At 37.2% G+C, this 15,241-nt stretch overlaps 1 protein-coding gene across 2 annotated transcripts in view; it reads left to right on the top strand.

Annotated features, from left to right (window-relative positions):
* The window catches only part of MFN1 (mitofusin 1), a 33,007-nt gene that overhangs the window by 2,340 nt on the left and 15,426 nt on the right, over nucleotides 1-15,241 (top strand). For both annotated transcript variants that reach the window (XM_043473673.1, XM_043473674.1), the window contains exons 2-9: nucleotides 662-777; nucleotides 2,453-2,588; nucleotides 3,908-4,070; nucleotides 7,205-7,329; nucleotides 9,648-9,756; nucleotides 11,374-11,481; nucleotides 14,106-14,259; nucleotides 14,375-14,442. In XM_043473673.1, the coding sequence (XP_043329608.1) occupies nucleotides 666-777; nucleotides 2,453-2,588; nucleotides 3,908-4,070; nucleotides 7,205-7,329; nucleotides 9,648-9,756; nucleotides 11,374-11,481; nucleotides 14,106-14,259; nucleotides 14,375-14,442 (975 nt within the window). In that variant the 5' untranslated portion in view covers nucleotides 662-665. The remainder of the gene's footprint in view (nucleotides 1-661; nucleotides 778-2,452; nucleotides 2,589-3,907; nucleotides 4,071-7,204; nucleotides 7,330-9,647; nucleotides 9,757-11,373; nucleotides 11,482-14,105; nucleotides 14,260-14,374; nucleotides 14,443-15,241) is intronic.

Raw genomic sequence — 15,241 nt, 5'->3', positions numbered from 1 at the left:
GGGGTTGCAAAGAGTCAGACACGACTGAAGTGACTTAGCACACCTATGTATGGCTGAGTACCTTCAAGGTTCACCTGAAACTGCCACAACATTGTTAATTGACTATACCCCAGTACAAAATAAAAAGTTTAAAGTTTGGGGGGGAAAATAGAGTCACATGCACTCAGAATCTGGCTAGTTTTCATCATCAGCAAAGGGAAATAAGTAGAAATTGCTATCAAGTTTTGGGCAATAGACTTCACATATTTTAGTGGAATATTGCCCAAAAGTAGTCTTTAATTGTCTGAGTAGATCACTTCTCTCCCAAAAATAGCTACATAAAAATATTTAGGGGGACTTCCTTGGTGGTACAATGGCTAAGACTCCACACTCCCAATGAAGGGGGCCTGAGTTTGATTCCTGGTCAGGGAACTAGATCCCACATGGCCACCATTAAGAGCTTGAATGCTGCAGCTGAAAAGCCCACAAACTATAACTAAGACCCAGCAGAGCCAAGTAAATGTTTTGGAAGTTTGTTTCATTGGGGAGTCAGTGTTGCTGAAAAGTGTCATTAACTCACGTGTCTTTAATTTGTACTTTTCTAACTTTTTATTTTCAGCATAATGGCAGAAACTTTTAACTTCTTAGTTAATTCATACTTTTTCTAACTTTTTATTTTCAGCATAATGGCAGAAACTGCTTCTCCACTGAAGCACTTCGTGCTGGCTAAGAAGACAATTACAGCAATCTTCGACCAATTACTGGAGTTTGTTACTGAAGGATCACATTTTGTTGAAGGTTAATTATCTCTAAGTTTTTAAAATAATTACTTTTGAAAATATATAAAGATCCTTTATTCTTTCAACCTTGGATACAGAACACATACAGAGCATTGTGCTATATAAGATACCATAACAAAACCCATTTCTGCTGACCAAAGGAGGAGCATTGAATAATATTAATAGCAACTAAGAAAGAAGTATATGTGTGAGGTCCTGTTCTAAGCACTTAATAATAGCTCATTTAATACTCAAATCAAGGCTCATTTAATACTCAAATCGACACTGAGGAAGATTTTAATCACACTCATTTTAAAGATAAAGGACCTAAGGCACAGAAAAGGTAAGCAGCTCATCAAAGATCACACAACTTGTAAATGCCCAGACTAAAAAGTGAGGCAGCCCACATTTAGCCATTATACTTATCTCCCTGTCAACTCAACAGTTAAGTCAACATCTCAGATCTGTTTTAGTGAAAAGTGAGACAGGAAAGCTGTGACAAACCTAGACATTGTATTAAAAGCAGAGATATCACTTCACCAACAAAGGTCCGTATAGTCAAAGCTATGGTTTTTCCAGTAGTCAAGTATGGATGTGAAAGTCGGACCATAAAGGCTGAGCACCAAAGAATTGATGCTTTTGAACTGTGATGCTGGAAAAGACTCTTAAGAGTCCCTTGGAGAGCAAGGAGATCAAACCAGTCAGCCCTAAAGGAAATCAACCCTGAATAGTCATTGGAAGGGCTAATGCTGAAGCTGAAATTCCAATTCTTTGGCCACCTGATACAAAGAGCCAGCTCAGTGGAATTGGCTGAAGCTTCAATACTTTGGCCACTTGATGCTGGGAAAGATTGAAGGCAAAAGGAGAAGAGGGTGGCAGAGGATGTGATGGTTAGATAGCATCACATGAATTTGAGCAAACTCTGGGAGATAGTGAAGGACAGGGAAGCCTGGTATGCTGCGGTCCATGGCATCACAAAGAGTCAGACAGAGCTTAGTGACTGAACAACAACCATTACCTATTCAAACCTCACTCTTAGCATGTGAATCCTTCTGCTCAGTTCAAGATTTGAAGCTCCTGTCAGAATGAAATTATAATTGCTGGATATTAGGTTCTAGTTACTCTGTTCAGAAATGCGTTTTGGTCTTAAGTGGGTATTTTGTATTAGATGAATAATAAATACCCTTTTGGGTCTTCCCTGGTAGTCCAGTGGCTAAGACTCTGTCCCAGTGCAGGGGACCTAGGTTCAAATCCTGGTCAGGGAACTAGATCCCATATGCTGCAACTAAGACACGGCACAGCCAAATAAATAAATAAACGTTTTAAAAATAAATAAACACCCTTTTGACTGGACCCCTGTAATTTTTAATAATTTTGTAATTCTGAGCAGTATTCCTAATGACCTGTTGCAACAAGGCATTCACCTTTTACCAAATATTCATATACCATGCCATTTTTATTTTCAAATGTCATGTTAATATAGAACAAAACCAAAATGTATGCACATCTTAAGTATTTTATAATTACTAGAGTGGGTTGCCATTTCCTTCTCCAGGATCTTTCCAACCTAGGAATGAAACCCAGGTTTCCTACACTGCAGGCAGATTCCTTACTGACTGAGCTATAAGGGAAGCCCTATAATTAACTTAATATTCATCTATATTATTTTGTCTAATACCATTTTAATTTTACAGCAACATATAAGAATCCAGAACTTGACCGAGTAGCTACGGAGGATGATCTGATAGAAATACAGAGGTATAAAAACAAGCTTTCCATTATTGGTGAGGTGCTGTCTCGGAGACACATGAAAGTGGCATTTTTTGGCAGGTAACTCTTTACTGTTCTTCTCAAGGATAGTGTTCAGCTTGATCATATCTGCAGCTTTGTTTCTGATGTTTCAGCAAGGGTATTCCTTCTCCTTCTCTTTACAGCAGTTTCTGCTCATATTAAGTGTTAAAGTTATTAGCATGTAAAAGTTTGTTCATTTTAGTTCCTGGTATAAAATGAAGCTTTATGAAAGTCATTTCTTTTTTGAGGGTGCTCATCTCTAAGAATTGGCTTCTTAGCCAGTTATAAGAATAGAAAAACAGGTGAGTATAATTTGTGACTTACTCTTTTAAATTTCTATGTATTATCAGGTGTGACTTCCAAAAAGATTTTCAGCTCCATGATTCCCAGAGGGAGAATAAGACATGCCATTCCTTAAAGAAACTTCTGGAGTGATATGAGTGATTTCTGCCACAGCTCATAGATTAATTTAGGGACCATTTGTTAACTGTCTATGTACCAGTCACTCTGTTAGGCACTAGAGAAGCGAAGACAAATGACAAGGCCCGTACTTGGTTGAATATCATGTGTTGTGTACCAGTAGATGCATTTATTTACTCATTAAGCTAACCTCGTAGGCCTTCTAAGCTATTTCCCATCTTAGGGCTTTAGCGCTTTGGCCTATGCATAGAATCCTCTGTGTCTTGTTCAGTGTCAGACTCCTTTGCATTCTTTAAGTCTCATTCTAAATGTTACTATAGAAACCTTTCCAGACCAAGCTATCTAAGGTATTCCTTTTCAGTTATTCTCTACTAAACCACCTTGTTTATGTCCCTGAAAACTTTTCTTCAAGCTCTTTTCTGTTTGTCTTTTTTGTTATTTGCTTTACCCACTTGACCTTGTGCAGAGTCTAGTATGAAGTAAGTCCATGAAAGAGACCCTACCTCAGGTTAGGATGGAGTAGAAGTCAGAGTAGGAGGGAAGAGGCTTGTTGGGGAAGTGATGACTCAGTTGTCCTACTTGAGAAGAAGAAATAGGAATGAGTTTTGCATGTAAAGAAGGTCCAGCCCAGATTTAAGAAGATTTAAGAATGGATATTAGACCACACCTTGTTATGGGAATCAAAAAGCAAGAAAGATAAAAAGAGTAAGGGAGGATAGCTTTATGGGAAAGGTAGGATTTGTTTTCCTCCGTTTTGTTTTTCTGAAATGTACATTGCTAATATTTATGTAAATCAAGTTGTCGACTTTCATAAAAAATGGAATCTGGTGAAATTTTTGTACAAAATTTGCATTCTAAAAAAGTTGGCCTTTGACCCAGTGAAAGAACAAAATTTTTATCATTATGTTTTGTCATGATTTTGTGTATTCATTCTTCAGGACAAGCAGTGGGAAGAGCTCTGTTATCAATGCCATGTTGTGGGATAAAGTCCTCCCTAGTGGGATTGGCCATACAACCAATTGCTTCCTGAGTGTTGAAGGAACTGATGGAGATAAAGCCTATCTCATGACAGAAGGGTCAGATGAAAAAAAGAGTGTGAAGGTATACTGTTTGACCTTTAGTAGCATAATGCACCTGAAATAATGTCCTTAACTTGTTCTTTTAGAAGCCTCTGACAAGATGTCTGCATTGCTAGAGATGGAAGAACCATTAGTATTTCTCTTCATAACTTTTAAAACCATCAGTAATATTTTGGATTTTCTCAGATACTTTTGCTTCAGAGCTAAATTCTTGGAAGAATAAAACCTGTCCTTAACTTAAAATGGAGATAAATTAGAATTAAAAGTTTATAAAAATTTTAAAGTACTGTTCCCAGTGAAAAGAACATTACTGAAGTGTGTCGTTGCTGTTTAGTCACAAATCTTGTCTTTCTAAAGAAAACTTTGTTTAAAAAATTGGGCTCTGGAATCTGTTTTTGACCCACACCTGTGCTTTTAGAGACTGTTCTTCTCTTCAGAATATTTGGTAAGCTAATTCATGTCTAAATGCTATACTTTATCAGATAAAGGCCAGTGGTAGTTCCTTGCTGCAGCTAAGTCGCTTCAGTCGTGTCCGACTCAGTGTGACCCCATAGACGGCAGTCCACCAGGCTCCCCCATCCCTGGGATTCTCCAGGCAAGAACACTGGAGTGGGTTGCCATTGCCTTCTCCAGTGCATGAAAGTGAAAAGTGAAAGTGAAGTCGCTCAGTCGTGTCTGACTCTCAGCGACCCCATGGACTGCAGCCCGCCAGGCTCCTCCATCCATGGGATTTTCCAGGCAGGAGACTGGAGTGGGTTGCCATTTCCTTCTCCAGTAGTTCCCTACCTTGTATAAATTTCTTAAGGAATTCAGTGGCACTAGGTTTTTTCAGCCAAACGAAAAAACAGTTTGCTTTGGTATGAAAGCAAGTGGAAAAGGCACTGTTTCTCTTTATATTCACTTTAGTCATAAGAGCTTTCCCACAAATACTGAAGTTCAGTATGTGAAGATCCATGCCATTTTAGTTTTGACTAAACTGTAGGTGAATTCATAGGTCTAGTCATCCTCCTGTGAGTTTGCTGTTTGATCAGAGCAGGTAACTCAATTGGTCTAATACCCTTCAGTATTTATTTATGAGCAATAAATGAGATGATATTTATGAAAATATTCAAACTTTTAAGCCATACAGAAAAGTCACAAGTTTGTAATTCTATCAAAAAGCTTATAAAAACAAGCGAAAAAACCACTACCTCTCATTATCACTGCGGAAATTCACTTCAACCCTGATCAGGACTACTGTGACCATTTGATAATAGATGTTTCCGTTTTTAAGTTTCATGTAAATTGCAAAAGAATCATAGAGGTATGTGTTCTGATGCCCTTTCCTTGATGATTAATTTTGTCTTAAGCCCTTTGAACTTAATTGTGTGTTTAATTTAACATGTACATGAAAGATAAAATGTATATCAGAAGTCATCTTGAGAAGTAGAAATATTTTAGGGAGCTTAAACGGAAAGAGAGGACATTAGTCAGTTCAGTTCAATTGCTCAGTCGTGTCCGACTCTTTGTGACCCCATGGACTGCAGCACACCAGGCTTCCCTGTCCATTGCCAACTCCCGGAGTTTACCCAAACTCGTGTCCTTTGAGTCGGTGATGCCCTGCGACCATCTCATCCTCTGTCGTCCCCTTCTCCTCCCGCCTTCAGTCTTTCCCAGCTTCAGGGTCTTTTCCAATGAGTCAATTCTTTGCATCAGGTGGCCAAAGTATTGGAGTTTCAGCTTTAGCATCAGTCCTTCCAATGAATATTCAGGACTGATCTCCTTTAGGATGGACTGGTTGGATCTCCTTGCAGTCCAAGGGACTCTCAAGAGTCTTCTCCAACACCACAGTTCAAAAGCATCAATTCTTTGGCACTCAACTTTCTTTATAGTCCGACTCTCCCATCCATACATGACTACTGAAAAAACCATAGCTTTGACTAGGCAGACCTTTGCTGACAAAGTAATGTCTCTCCTTTTTAATATGCTGTCTAGGTTGGTCATAGCTTTTCTTTTAAGGAGCAAACGTCTTTTAATTTCATGGCTGTAGTCACCATCTGCAGTGATTTTGGAACACCCCAAAATAGTCCACCAGGAACACCCCTGGTGGACTTCCCTGGTGCCTCAGATGGTAAAGCGTCTGCCCACACTGCGGGAGACCCGGGTTCAATCCCTGGGTCAGAAATATCTCCTGGAGAAGGAAATGGCAACACTGTCAAGTATTCTTGCCTGGAAAATCCCATGGACGGAGGAGCCTGGTACTGCAGTCCATGGGGTTGCAGAGTCGGACATGACTGAGTGACTTCACTTTCCTTTCCTTTTCCAAAAATAAAGTCTGTCACTGTTTCCACGGTTTCCCCATCTATTTGCTATGAAGTGATGGGACCAGATGCCATGATCTTAGTTTTGTGAATGTTGAGTTTTAAGCCAACTTTTTCACTCTCCTCTTTCACTTTCATCACAAGACTTTTTAGTTCCTCTTCACTCTCTGCCATAAGGGTGGTGTCATCTGCATATCCGAGGTTGTTGATGTTTCTCCCGGCAGTCTTGATTACAGCTTGTGCTTCCTCCAGCCTAGCGCGTGGGCTGTCACTAACTTGAAAGCACGCGTGTGTGCTTACGGCCTAGCGACATTCCTTTACCTGCCCCCCATTAGTAAGCAATAAATTCATTTTAGAAGAGTCAGGAAATACAGTTAGAAAAAAAGAAAAGAAACTCCACAACTCACACACTTCCAAAATCAGTGGAAATACTTTGATACAGAGTTAAATTGGTGTTTCTCTGTATTTTTAAAAGAAAATGGTTTTATATGCTATTTTCTGATTTGCTTTTTTCCCCTTAATATATTGTAGATTTTTTTTTCATACATACAGTATAATCAAGTTCAGGTGTTGCATAGGATGCCATTTGTTGGGGCATTTAGAATGTTTCCAGCCCATTGTTTTGCATGATGGTATGAGTCAGCTGTTTTCATGGCTGTTATTTTCTTTTTTTCCTACTTGGTAATTTTAAACCTCAGGTTTTTCAAGATTGCCCTAGATGGTTTTATTTCAAATTACATAAAGTTCTGCTTTTTCTGCATGTTTTGCAAAAATAAACTTAGCAAGTCCTAATATTTAAAATTTTTCTTGAATTTTGTTACAAGTAGTTTTGTTTTTTCTTTCCTTCCCTTTTTAGACAGTTAATCAGCTGGCCCACGCCCTTCATATGGACAAAGACTTGAAAGCTGGGTGTCTTGTGCATGTGTTTTGGCCAAAGGCAAAATGTGCCCTCTTGAGAGATGACCTGGTTTTAGTAGACAGGTAAAATTACATATGAAATGTTTTCTCATTGTAAAAGTTTTGTTTAATAGAAATGCTGCTTGTATGTAGAATGCAGTACATGAAAATTTTAAATGTTCAATTGCTGCTTTGTTCTCCTTTGCTAGATTGTAACAGAACATTTAAGGTATTATTTTTTATTTTGTTTCTTAATGGTTACATGAAAGTGCTGATTTATCAGTATGATTCTAGTACAGGAAATTTCAAGAACTGACCACTTTTTTCACTAGACTGACTTTGTAGTTTGGATAATGGGCTGGGCCTTAGACACTGTCTGATTCTAGATACATTGATTATTGTTGTGGTTTAGTCACTGAGTCGTGTCTGACTCTTGATCCCATGGACTGTAGCCCACCAGGTTCCTCTGTCCATGGGATTTCCCAGGCAAGAATGCTGTAGTGGGTTGCCATTTCCTTCTTTGGGGGATCTTCTTGACCCAGGAATCAGACCCACATCTGTGGAAGCCCAGATATCTTTGATAGATAACTCTAACCAGTTATTGTTTTTAATCAGTAATCATTCTTGAGACCTAGTTTTCCAAAATAACTGCTGGACACTTCATACAGCTTTTCGTTGTTCAAGAATTAATCAAATGCTTTTGTAATTTATTCCCAGCTCTTCTGATTAACCTGCATTTAATACGTTCTTTAAAAATCATCCTACTACATTGGTGCTTAATAAAATGGTAATGCATGTCCCTTTAGCAGAGTCCTTAACCAAAAAAAAAGTAGTTAAGTGATGTTTTTTAAATTATGGTATGCTCTTTTGTTTTCTTAAGTTAAAATTTCAGTGTTTTATGCAAATTTTTTTTTTATTTGATGAGGGCCTTCCCTTTTGATTGAAAGAGTACTTCAAGTAATCAACAGAAATAGCTTGGATGAGAGAAAAGGTACTTGAGAAATAAAAACACTGAGTTTATTTTTTTTATGTTTTAATTTTTTAAATAATTAATTTTTGGCCATACCATGTGGCATATGGCATCTTAGTGCCTCAATCAGGGATTAAACTTGCGCCCCCTAACCATTGAACTGCCAGAGAAATCGCCTAAAAATATTTAGTTTAAATATAATAGTTTTAATTTTTCTTTTACTTCATGGCTGGACTGTATCCATGACCCCAACCTGTATATCTTGCCAGCTGGTCACAGGATACATCAAGCCAATGTATATACAATTGGACTATACTTTTTATAGTATAAATTGTGTATTAGCCTCATTTTTTTTTCTAGTGCTTATTTTCAGCCTCCCAAAGCATAAAGTTTTTTTTTTTAATTAGAATATAATTGCTTTATAATGCTGTGTTAGTTTCTGCTGTACAGTGAAGTGAATCAACTATACATATGCATATGTCCCCTCCCTTGGGCCTCCTAGACCTCCCTCCACCCCACCATGCCCTCCCACCCATCACAGAGCACCAAACAGGACTTCCTGTGCTTCATTGCGGGTTCCCACTAGCTATCTATTTTAACACATGGTAGTGTGTGTGTGTACACACACACACACACACACACACACACACACATATCAGTCTTAATCTCCCTGAGAAAACCATAATTTAAAAGGACGCATGTACCCCAGTGTTCATTGCAGCACTGCTTAAAGTAGTCTGGACAAGGACACAGCCTAAGTATCTAGTGGCAGATTAATGGATAAAGTAGAAGTGGTACATATGTATACAGTGAAATATTACTCAGCCATAAAAGGGAAACAGGGTCATTTGTGGAGATGCAGATGGACCTAGAGAGTCTGACACAGAGAGTAGAGTAAGTCAGAAAAAGAACAAGTATCATATATTAAAGCATAAAGATTTTAAATATTTATCATGCTACTTGTTTTGTCAAAAATCATGAAGTTTTCTCTCTTTAATAAATAAACATTTTTAACATTTGTTTAGTTGTCAGTTGGATAGGCTCTGGGAGTTGTCAGCAGAACAGAAGTATGTAGAACACAGTTCTCAACTTTCCACAACTGCTCTCTTATAGGTGAGAAAGTAATTTAAATCTCCTAGGCTTCAGACTGATAACTGGTAGAAATCCTATCCCTTAGACTTCAACTAATTCTTAAAAGTTAAAAAAAATTATCTGTCTGTAATCTAAATTTTCTTTTTAAAGAATGTATAGGGACTTCTTGGAGGCCCAGTGGTTAAGAATCTGCGCTTCTGTGTGGGGGGTGTGAGCTCGATTCCTGATTAGGGAACTGGGATTTCATATCCTACATGCTGTGCAACATGGCCAAAAGAAAAAATACATATGTACACATATATATGTATATAAAATATAATTCTTACTTTATTCCCGTTAGCCCGGGCACGGATGTCACTACGGAGTTGGATACTTGGATTGATAAGTTTTGCCTGGATGCTGATGTCTTCGTCTTGGTTGCAAATTCCGAATCAACTCTAATGAACACGGTAGGATCTAATCATTCTTTTGTTTGAGTGATAGAATATGAAGTAATATCCTTTCTGATTATGAAAAGTAAGGGAAATCCAAATCGTATATTAGAAGGAAGCTGTAATATCAGGGGTGAATGAAGGGGTTTGTGTTTCTTTGGGACTAGAAAGACTGATTTTGGTTTGATGGTTCTAGCTTGTAGTGAGTATTTGAGTTCAAGGTGTGTTGTTGACATTTACTGTAGTTATTTGCAAGTTTCTAAAGGAACAGACACCAGAATTGTTAGGCTATTGACTTAAGTATTCTAAATAAGATAGAACATTCCCACCTCACCTCCCTGTCTGGCAGGCAAAGCTTTTCATATTTTGAGTTTTGTCAACTTTCTCACAAAGGTTTACCTGTGTACGCCCTAGATATCCGCTTACCTGTGTACGCCCTAGATATCCGCTTACCTGTGTACACTCTTAAGCTGCTGTTAAACACAGATTATTTATCCAGGATGTCTAGAACCAGACATACCTCAAATAAACTTTCCAGGGTTTTGATATCTAGTATCCAAAGCTATAGTGTAATTTTTAAACATTATTATTCCTCAAAACCATATAAATGGCCAAACACCGTTAAAACCGAGGTGTTAGCAACAGCCCCTGTTTTGTCACTGTGTTAATGGTGTTTATGTGGCCTGATCTATGTCATAAACCATGTTGCTCTGACAGCACTGACAGCTCTTTACAACCTGATGGTATAACAAACAGGTAAAAGTTTAAAATCTGCTTTAGAGTAACTCCATTATTTAGGTGTCAGGTAAGCAAACTTTGATATACATCTTGACTTTGGTACCTTTGTTTATGTTATTCTTGGCTCACAATTCTTTTCCCTCTCAATTTTTCCGTCCTTCAAAAAGCCGTTATCAGTACCATCAAACCTATCTTTATCATCACTTCCTCCTTTATAGATGATTTCTTAATTTCAGTTGGATGTTTATAGCATTTATGGCACATACGTTTTATTGTTTATTATGATGAAGTGAAGATGAAGTGAAGTCGCTTAGTCGTGTCCGATTCTTTGCGACCCCATGGACTGTGGCCTACTATGCTCCTCCGACCATGGGATTTTCTAGGCAAGAGTACTGGAGTGGGTTGCCATTTCCTTCTCCAGAGGATCTTCCTGACCCAGGGATCGAACCCGGGTCTCCTGTGTTGTAGGCAGATGCTTTACCATCTGAGCCACAAGGGAAGTCCTATGTTTACTATGATACGTGTGTCTTACATTAATTTACTTAGCCTGAATCTTCAAGATTTGAGGTAGCTTTTTAAAAGTACTGTCATATCTAGCAGTATCTTATGTCCTGCATGTAGTAGAAACAGATAAATATTTGTTCAATTGAATTTCAATAAAGACTCATGAGAGAAGCAGGAAAATCTTAACTTTTGCTTTCTTATATTTTAATTTTGTCATCTCTGGAAGTTTAATGTTCAGAGTGCTTTGGGATCCTTTATCTCAGTAGGTTTTTGGGTGTTCTCACTGTTGTTAAATGGTTCAGACTTTTAGATTCAAATAAGTTTTCACGTATAAATATAGAAATAAAGTAGCTTTAAAAGTGAACATACTGTTGGGTATTGGATGTTTTTCAGGAAAAACAGTTTTTTCACAAGGTAAATGAGCGACTTTCCAAGCCTAATATTTTTATCCTGAATAATCGTTGGGATGCCTCTGCATCAGAGCCAGAATATATGGAAGATGTAAGTTACATTTTTTTCCCTTAAGTTTTGAAATATAGTAATGTACATTGGTATCTGAGAAAACAATACACATCATAGAGTAGAACATCATAAGCAGCTATTCTCTTGAGAAAAGAGTATAATTGTACAAAACCTGAAGTGGATATGTGCTAAGGACAGGTATTAAGCTACTTTGAAATAAAGTTGTATTATGACAGTACTGTCAAATTACTTTAGATCTTGAAACATCCTTTTTAATTCTCTATCTAAGTATAGCATAACAGAAAAGTGTACAAATCATTGGTGTCCAGCTCAGTGAATTTTACAAATTTAATACCTTTGTAAGGGTTCAGGTCAAGAAGGAGAACATTCCAGCACCCCAGTATCGCCCATTTCTAGCTTCTACCCTCCAGCTGAAGGATAACCACTTGTGTCTCTGATAGCTTAAATTAATTTTTCTGGTTGTTCAACTTTGTGTAGTGGAACCACATAGTATCTACTTCTGTGTCGGGTTTCTTTGTTCAGTGTTATATTTGTGACATGTGCATTCTGTCGTGCATAGATGAAGTACGTTCTCATTGCTATATAGTCTTTCGTCCTATGAATAACAGTCGGTCTCTTCATTCTGATAATGATGGGCATTTGGGTAACTTTCCTTCGTTTAGCTATTGTGAACAGTGCTGCTGGGCATCTTCCTGTGTGTGTCTTCTTGTTGCTCACTGGTGTATATTTCTCTTGCATATATACAGCGCTTCTCACTGTGAGGGGTTCTGTGCCACTAGCATCTAGTGGGGGTGGGCTTGCGATGCTGTTAAATGACCTGTAACACAGAACAGCTCTTGCCCCCAAGCCAGATTTATCCGACTCACAGTGTCAATAACGCAGGAATCAGTAATCCATGGGTGTAGATCGAGGAGTAGAATTCCTGGATTATAGGTAAAGAATATGCTGTTTTAATCAATGCAGCCCAAGAGTTTTTTGAAGTGCTCATATAAGTTTATATTTCCGTCACCACATTGAGAGTGCCACATGATTTGTATCATGGCCAGTGCTTGGTATTTTTTGCTTTCATTTTAGTCATGCTGGTGGTTTTAGAGACTTTTTAGAAAGGATGAAGAATCTGGCATTTAGTGTACAAGTAATATTTTTTTTTTTACAAGTAATATTTAATTTGCTTGATATTTATTATTTTTTTAAGAAAACTTATAGAGAATTCTTTGGCAGTCCAGTGGTTAGGACTTCATGCTTCCATTGCAGGGGACATGGGTTCAATCCTTGGTTAGGGAACTAAGATCCCACAAGCCACATGGCCTGGTCAAAAACAAACAAACAAAAAAAAACTTTAGAAAATACATTAAAAAAATAAAATTTATACTGTCCCATCACTATTCACATGTTAGATTATTTGCTTTCATTCTTCCCCTGATCCCCCAAATTGAAATTTTGCTTAATATGAAACCTTATATCCTGTTATTAACTCATTTTGTAATCATACTCTTTCAAATCAAGCTCTCATTTAATCACAGAATCAGAAGATAGCACCCACAGATTGTTCTTCTCCATTCCTCTTTAGTTTAATTTTATTAAGTCTTAACATGGAGATCTCTTATCATAGCCATAATGTTAAAGGCTGGTACTAAACCCTCACTAACTTTTAATCCTTATTCCTAATTTAGATACCCAAGTGCTAATCTTAAACTTAATGTCACAGCTCTAATCCATAGCTAATGTGTTCTTCCCAATTTTAATTCCCAGTGTTTTTTGGAAGAAAAATATATCATTTATGCTCTGATTTCAAAGTAAAACTAACTTCATTATAGCAAATTTATTGTAGCACTTATTTTCTAATTTTAATAGCTTCATTGTAGAAAATTTAGAAAATGAAATCCTAAGGAAGAAATTAAATTGCCACCCATTTTAGTGAGTGTTGCCTGCATGCCACGTATTAATTACATAAATATGCATCCACATCATATATCCTTAACACATAATTAAGAAACTTTAAAATCCTAAGGAAGAAATTAAATTGCCACCCATTTTAATGAGTGTTGCCTGCATGCCACGTATTAATTACATAAATATGCACACACATCATATATCCTTAATACAGAATTAAGAACCTTTCCCTGTGCCAATAAGTACTAGTATTTATCTACAATATATTTTTTAATGGTTGTGTAGTATTTGATGGGCCATCAGAATTTTAAATGAAATGTTCAAGGAAGAATCACTAAGTTAAGAGGAAGATTTCTCATCAGCAAGTATCAGACTTCATTTATTAGAATTTTTGGATTTATTGTTAATTATAAGGCAAAACTAACAATGTAAAGCAGCTATACTCCAATTTTAAAAAAAGTAGTTGAAAAAAATAAAGTTATTAAAAAGAAGTATAAGGCAACTGTTACTACATAGTATAGTAATCAGTTCAGTTCATCGCTCAGTTGTGTCCGACTCTTTGCGACCCCATGAACTGCAGCACACCAGGCCTCCCTGTCCATCACCAACTCCCGGAGTCCACCCAAACCCATGTCCGTTGTGTTGGTGATGCCATCCTTAATATCGCTACAAATGGAGTTTAGTATAGACCTGTAAATCATACTTGTTTAGTTATTAGAACTCTTTTAATACCCCCTTTTTTTTGTTAGGTGCGCAGACAGCACATGGAAAGATGCCTGCATTTCTTGGTGGAGGAGCTCAGAGTTGTGGATCCCTTCGAAGCACGCAATCGTATCTTTTTTGTTTCTGCAAAGGAAGTTCTCAGTGCTAGAAAGCACAGGGCACAGGGGATGCCAGAAGGTGGTGTGTATTCATCACAGATTTCCTTTTGAAGTATAAACGTGGATTGTAAAAATCGCATGCAAATGTCTTACCTTGCTATATACTAGGTTTTAAACTCTTCACCTAAATATTACAGGTGGGGCACTTGCAGAAGGATTTCAGGCAAGATTACAAGAGTTTCAGAATTTTGAACAAATCTTTGAGGTAGGAATTTTGTGAATGTATTGACTAATATAAAACTGGAGCTTTGGTTGGAAAGTGAGCATCATCTTCTGTTTTCATTACCTGTCTTTGTTAATAACCTTTGGTGTTATTTAGTGTAGTTTCTGACAGAACAAGTGAAGCAAGGAGAGTTTGAAGAAAGAAGGTCCCTGCAAAATGGATGATCTGTAAGAACAGAGAATTAAAGATTATAATTTCTTCTTATTCTTTTTTTTAATGTATTTGTATCTAAATGAGACATTATTTTCTAATATTGTGTTGTGTGATGAATATAATAGTCTATATTCAGTAGTTAAGGACAAGATTAAAGAAATGTAATTGCTGTTGGAATGGGTAATAGAGCAAAATGAAGATCTTTTTTCTTTTGATAGAACATAGTTAATGCCATTTGACAAAAGTTAATTACATCTCTCAATTGTATTGCCACCTGTTAATTCTCCATGTTTTATGACAAAGCAAACAGATGCAAAAATAATTAAGATACAGGTCCTATACTTTAGGGGAATCTAAGCTACTGAGATGCAGGAATATCTAGTGTGTGTGCCAGTGGAGAGAGAAGATCCTGTTATATTTTGGGATAGGTGTTTTATTCAGAGACCTTAAAACATCTTAGATTGACTGAAAAATACTTGAGCTGTTAATCTTCTTGGCTCTCATTTAGCTCTATCTAGTTGTATTTATTAGATTACATATCTCCTCACCCCCAGATGAACACAAATACTCAGAACTGAAAAAACTTCCGTCTGTAATTCTTCCTTATAAGTAGTAACTATTATAATAC

The sequence above is a fragment of the Cervus canadensis genome, chromosome 7 (assembly GCF_019320065.1).
Source record: "Cervus canadensis isolate Bull #8, Minnesota chromosome 7, ASM1932006v1, whole genome shotgun sequence".
NCBI classification, from domain to species: domain Eukaryota; kingdom Metazoa; phylum Chordata; class Mammalia; order Artiodactyla; family Cervidae; genus Cervus; species Cervus canadensis.
The sequence above is the reverse complement of the archived record's forward strand: the minus strand, read 5'-3'. Positions and strand labels throughout refer to the sequence as shown.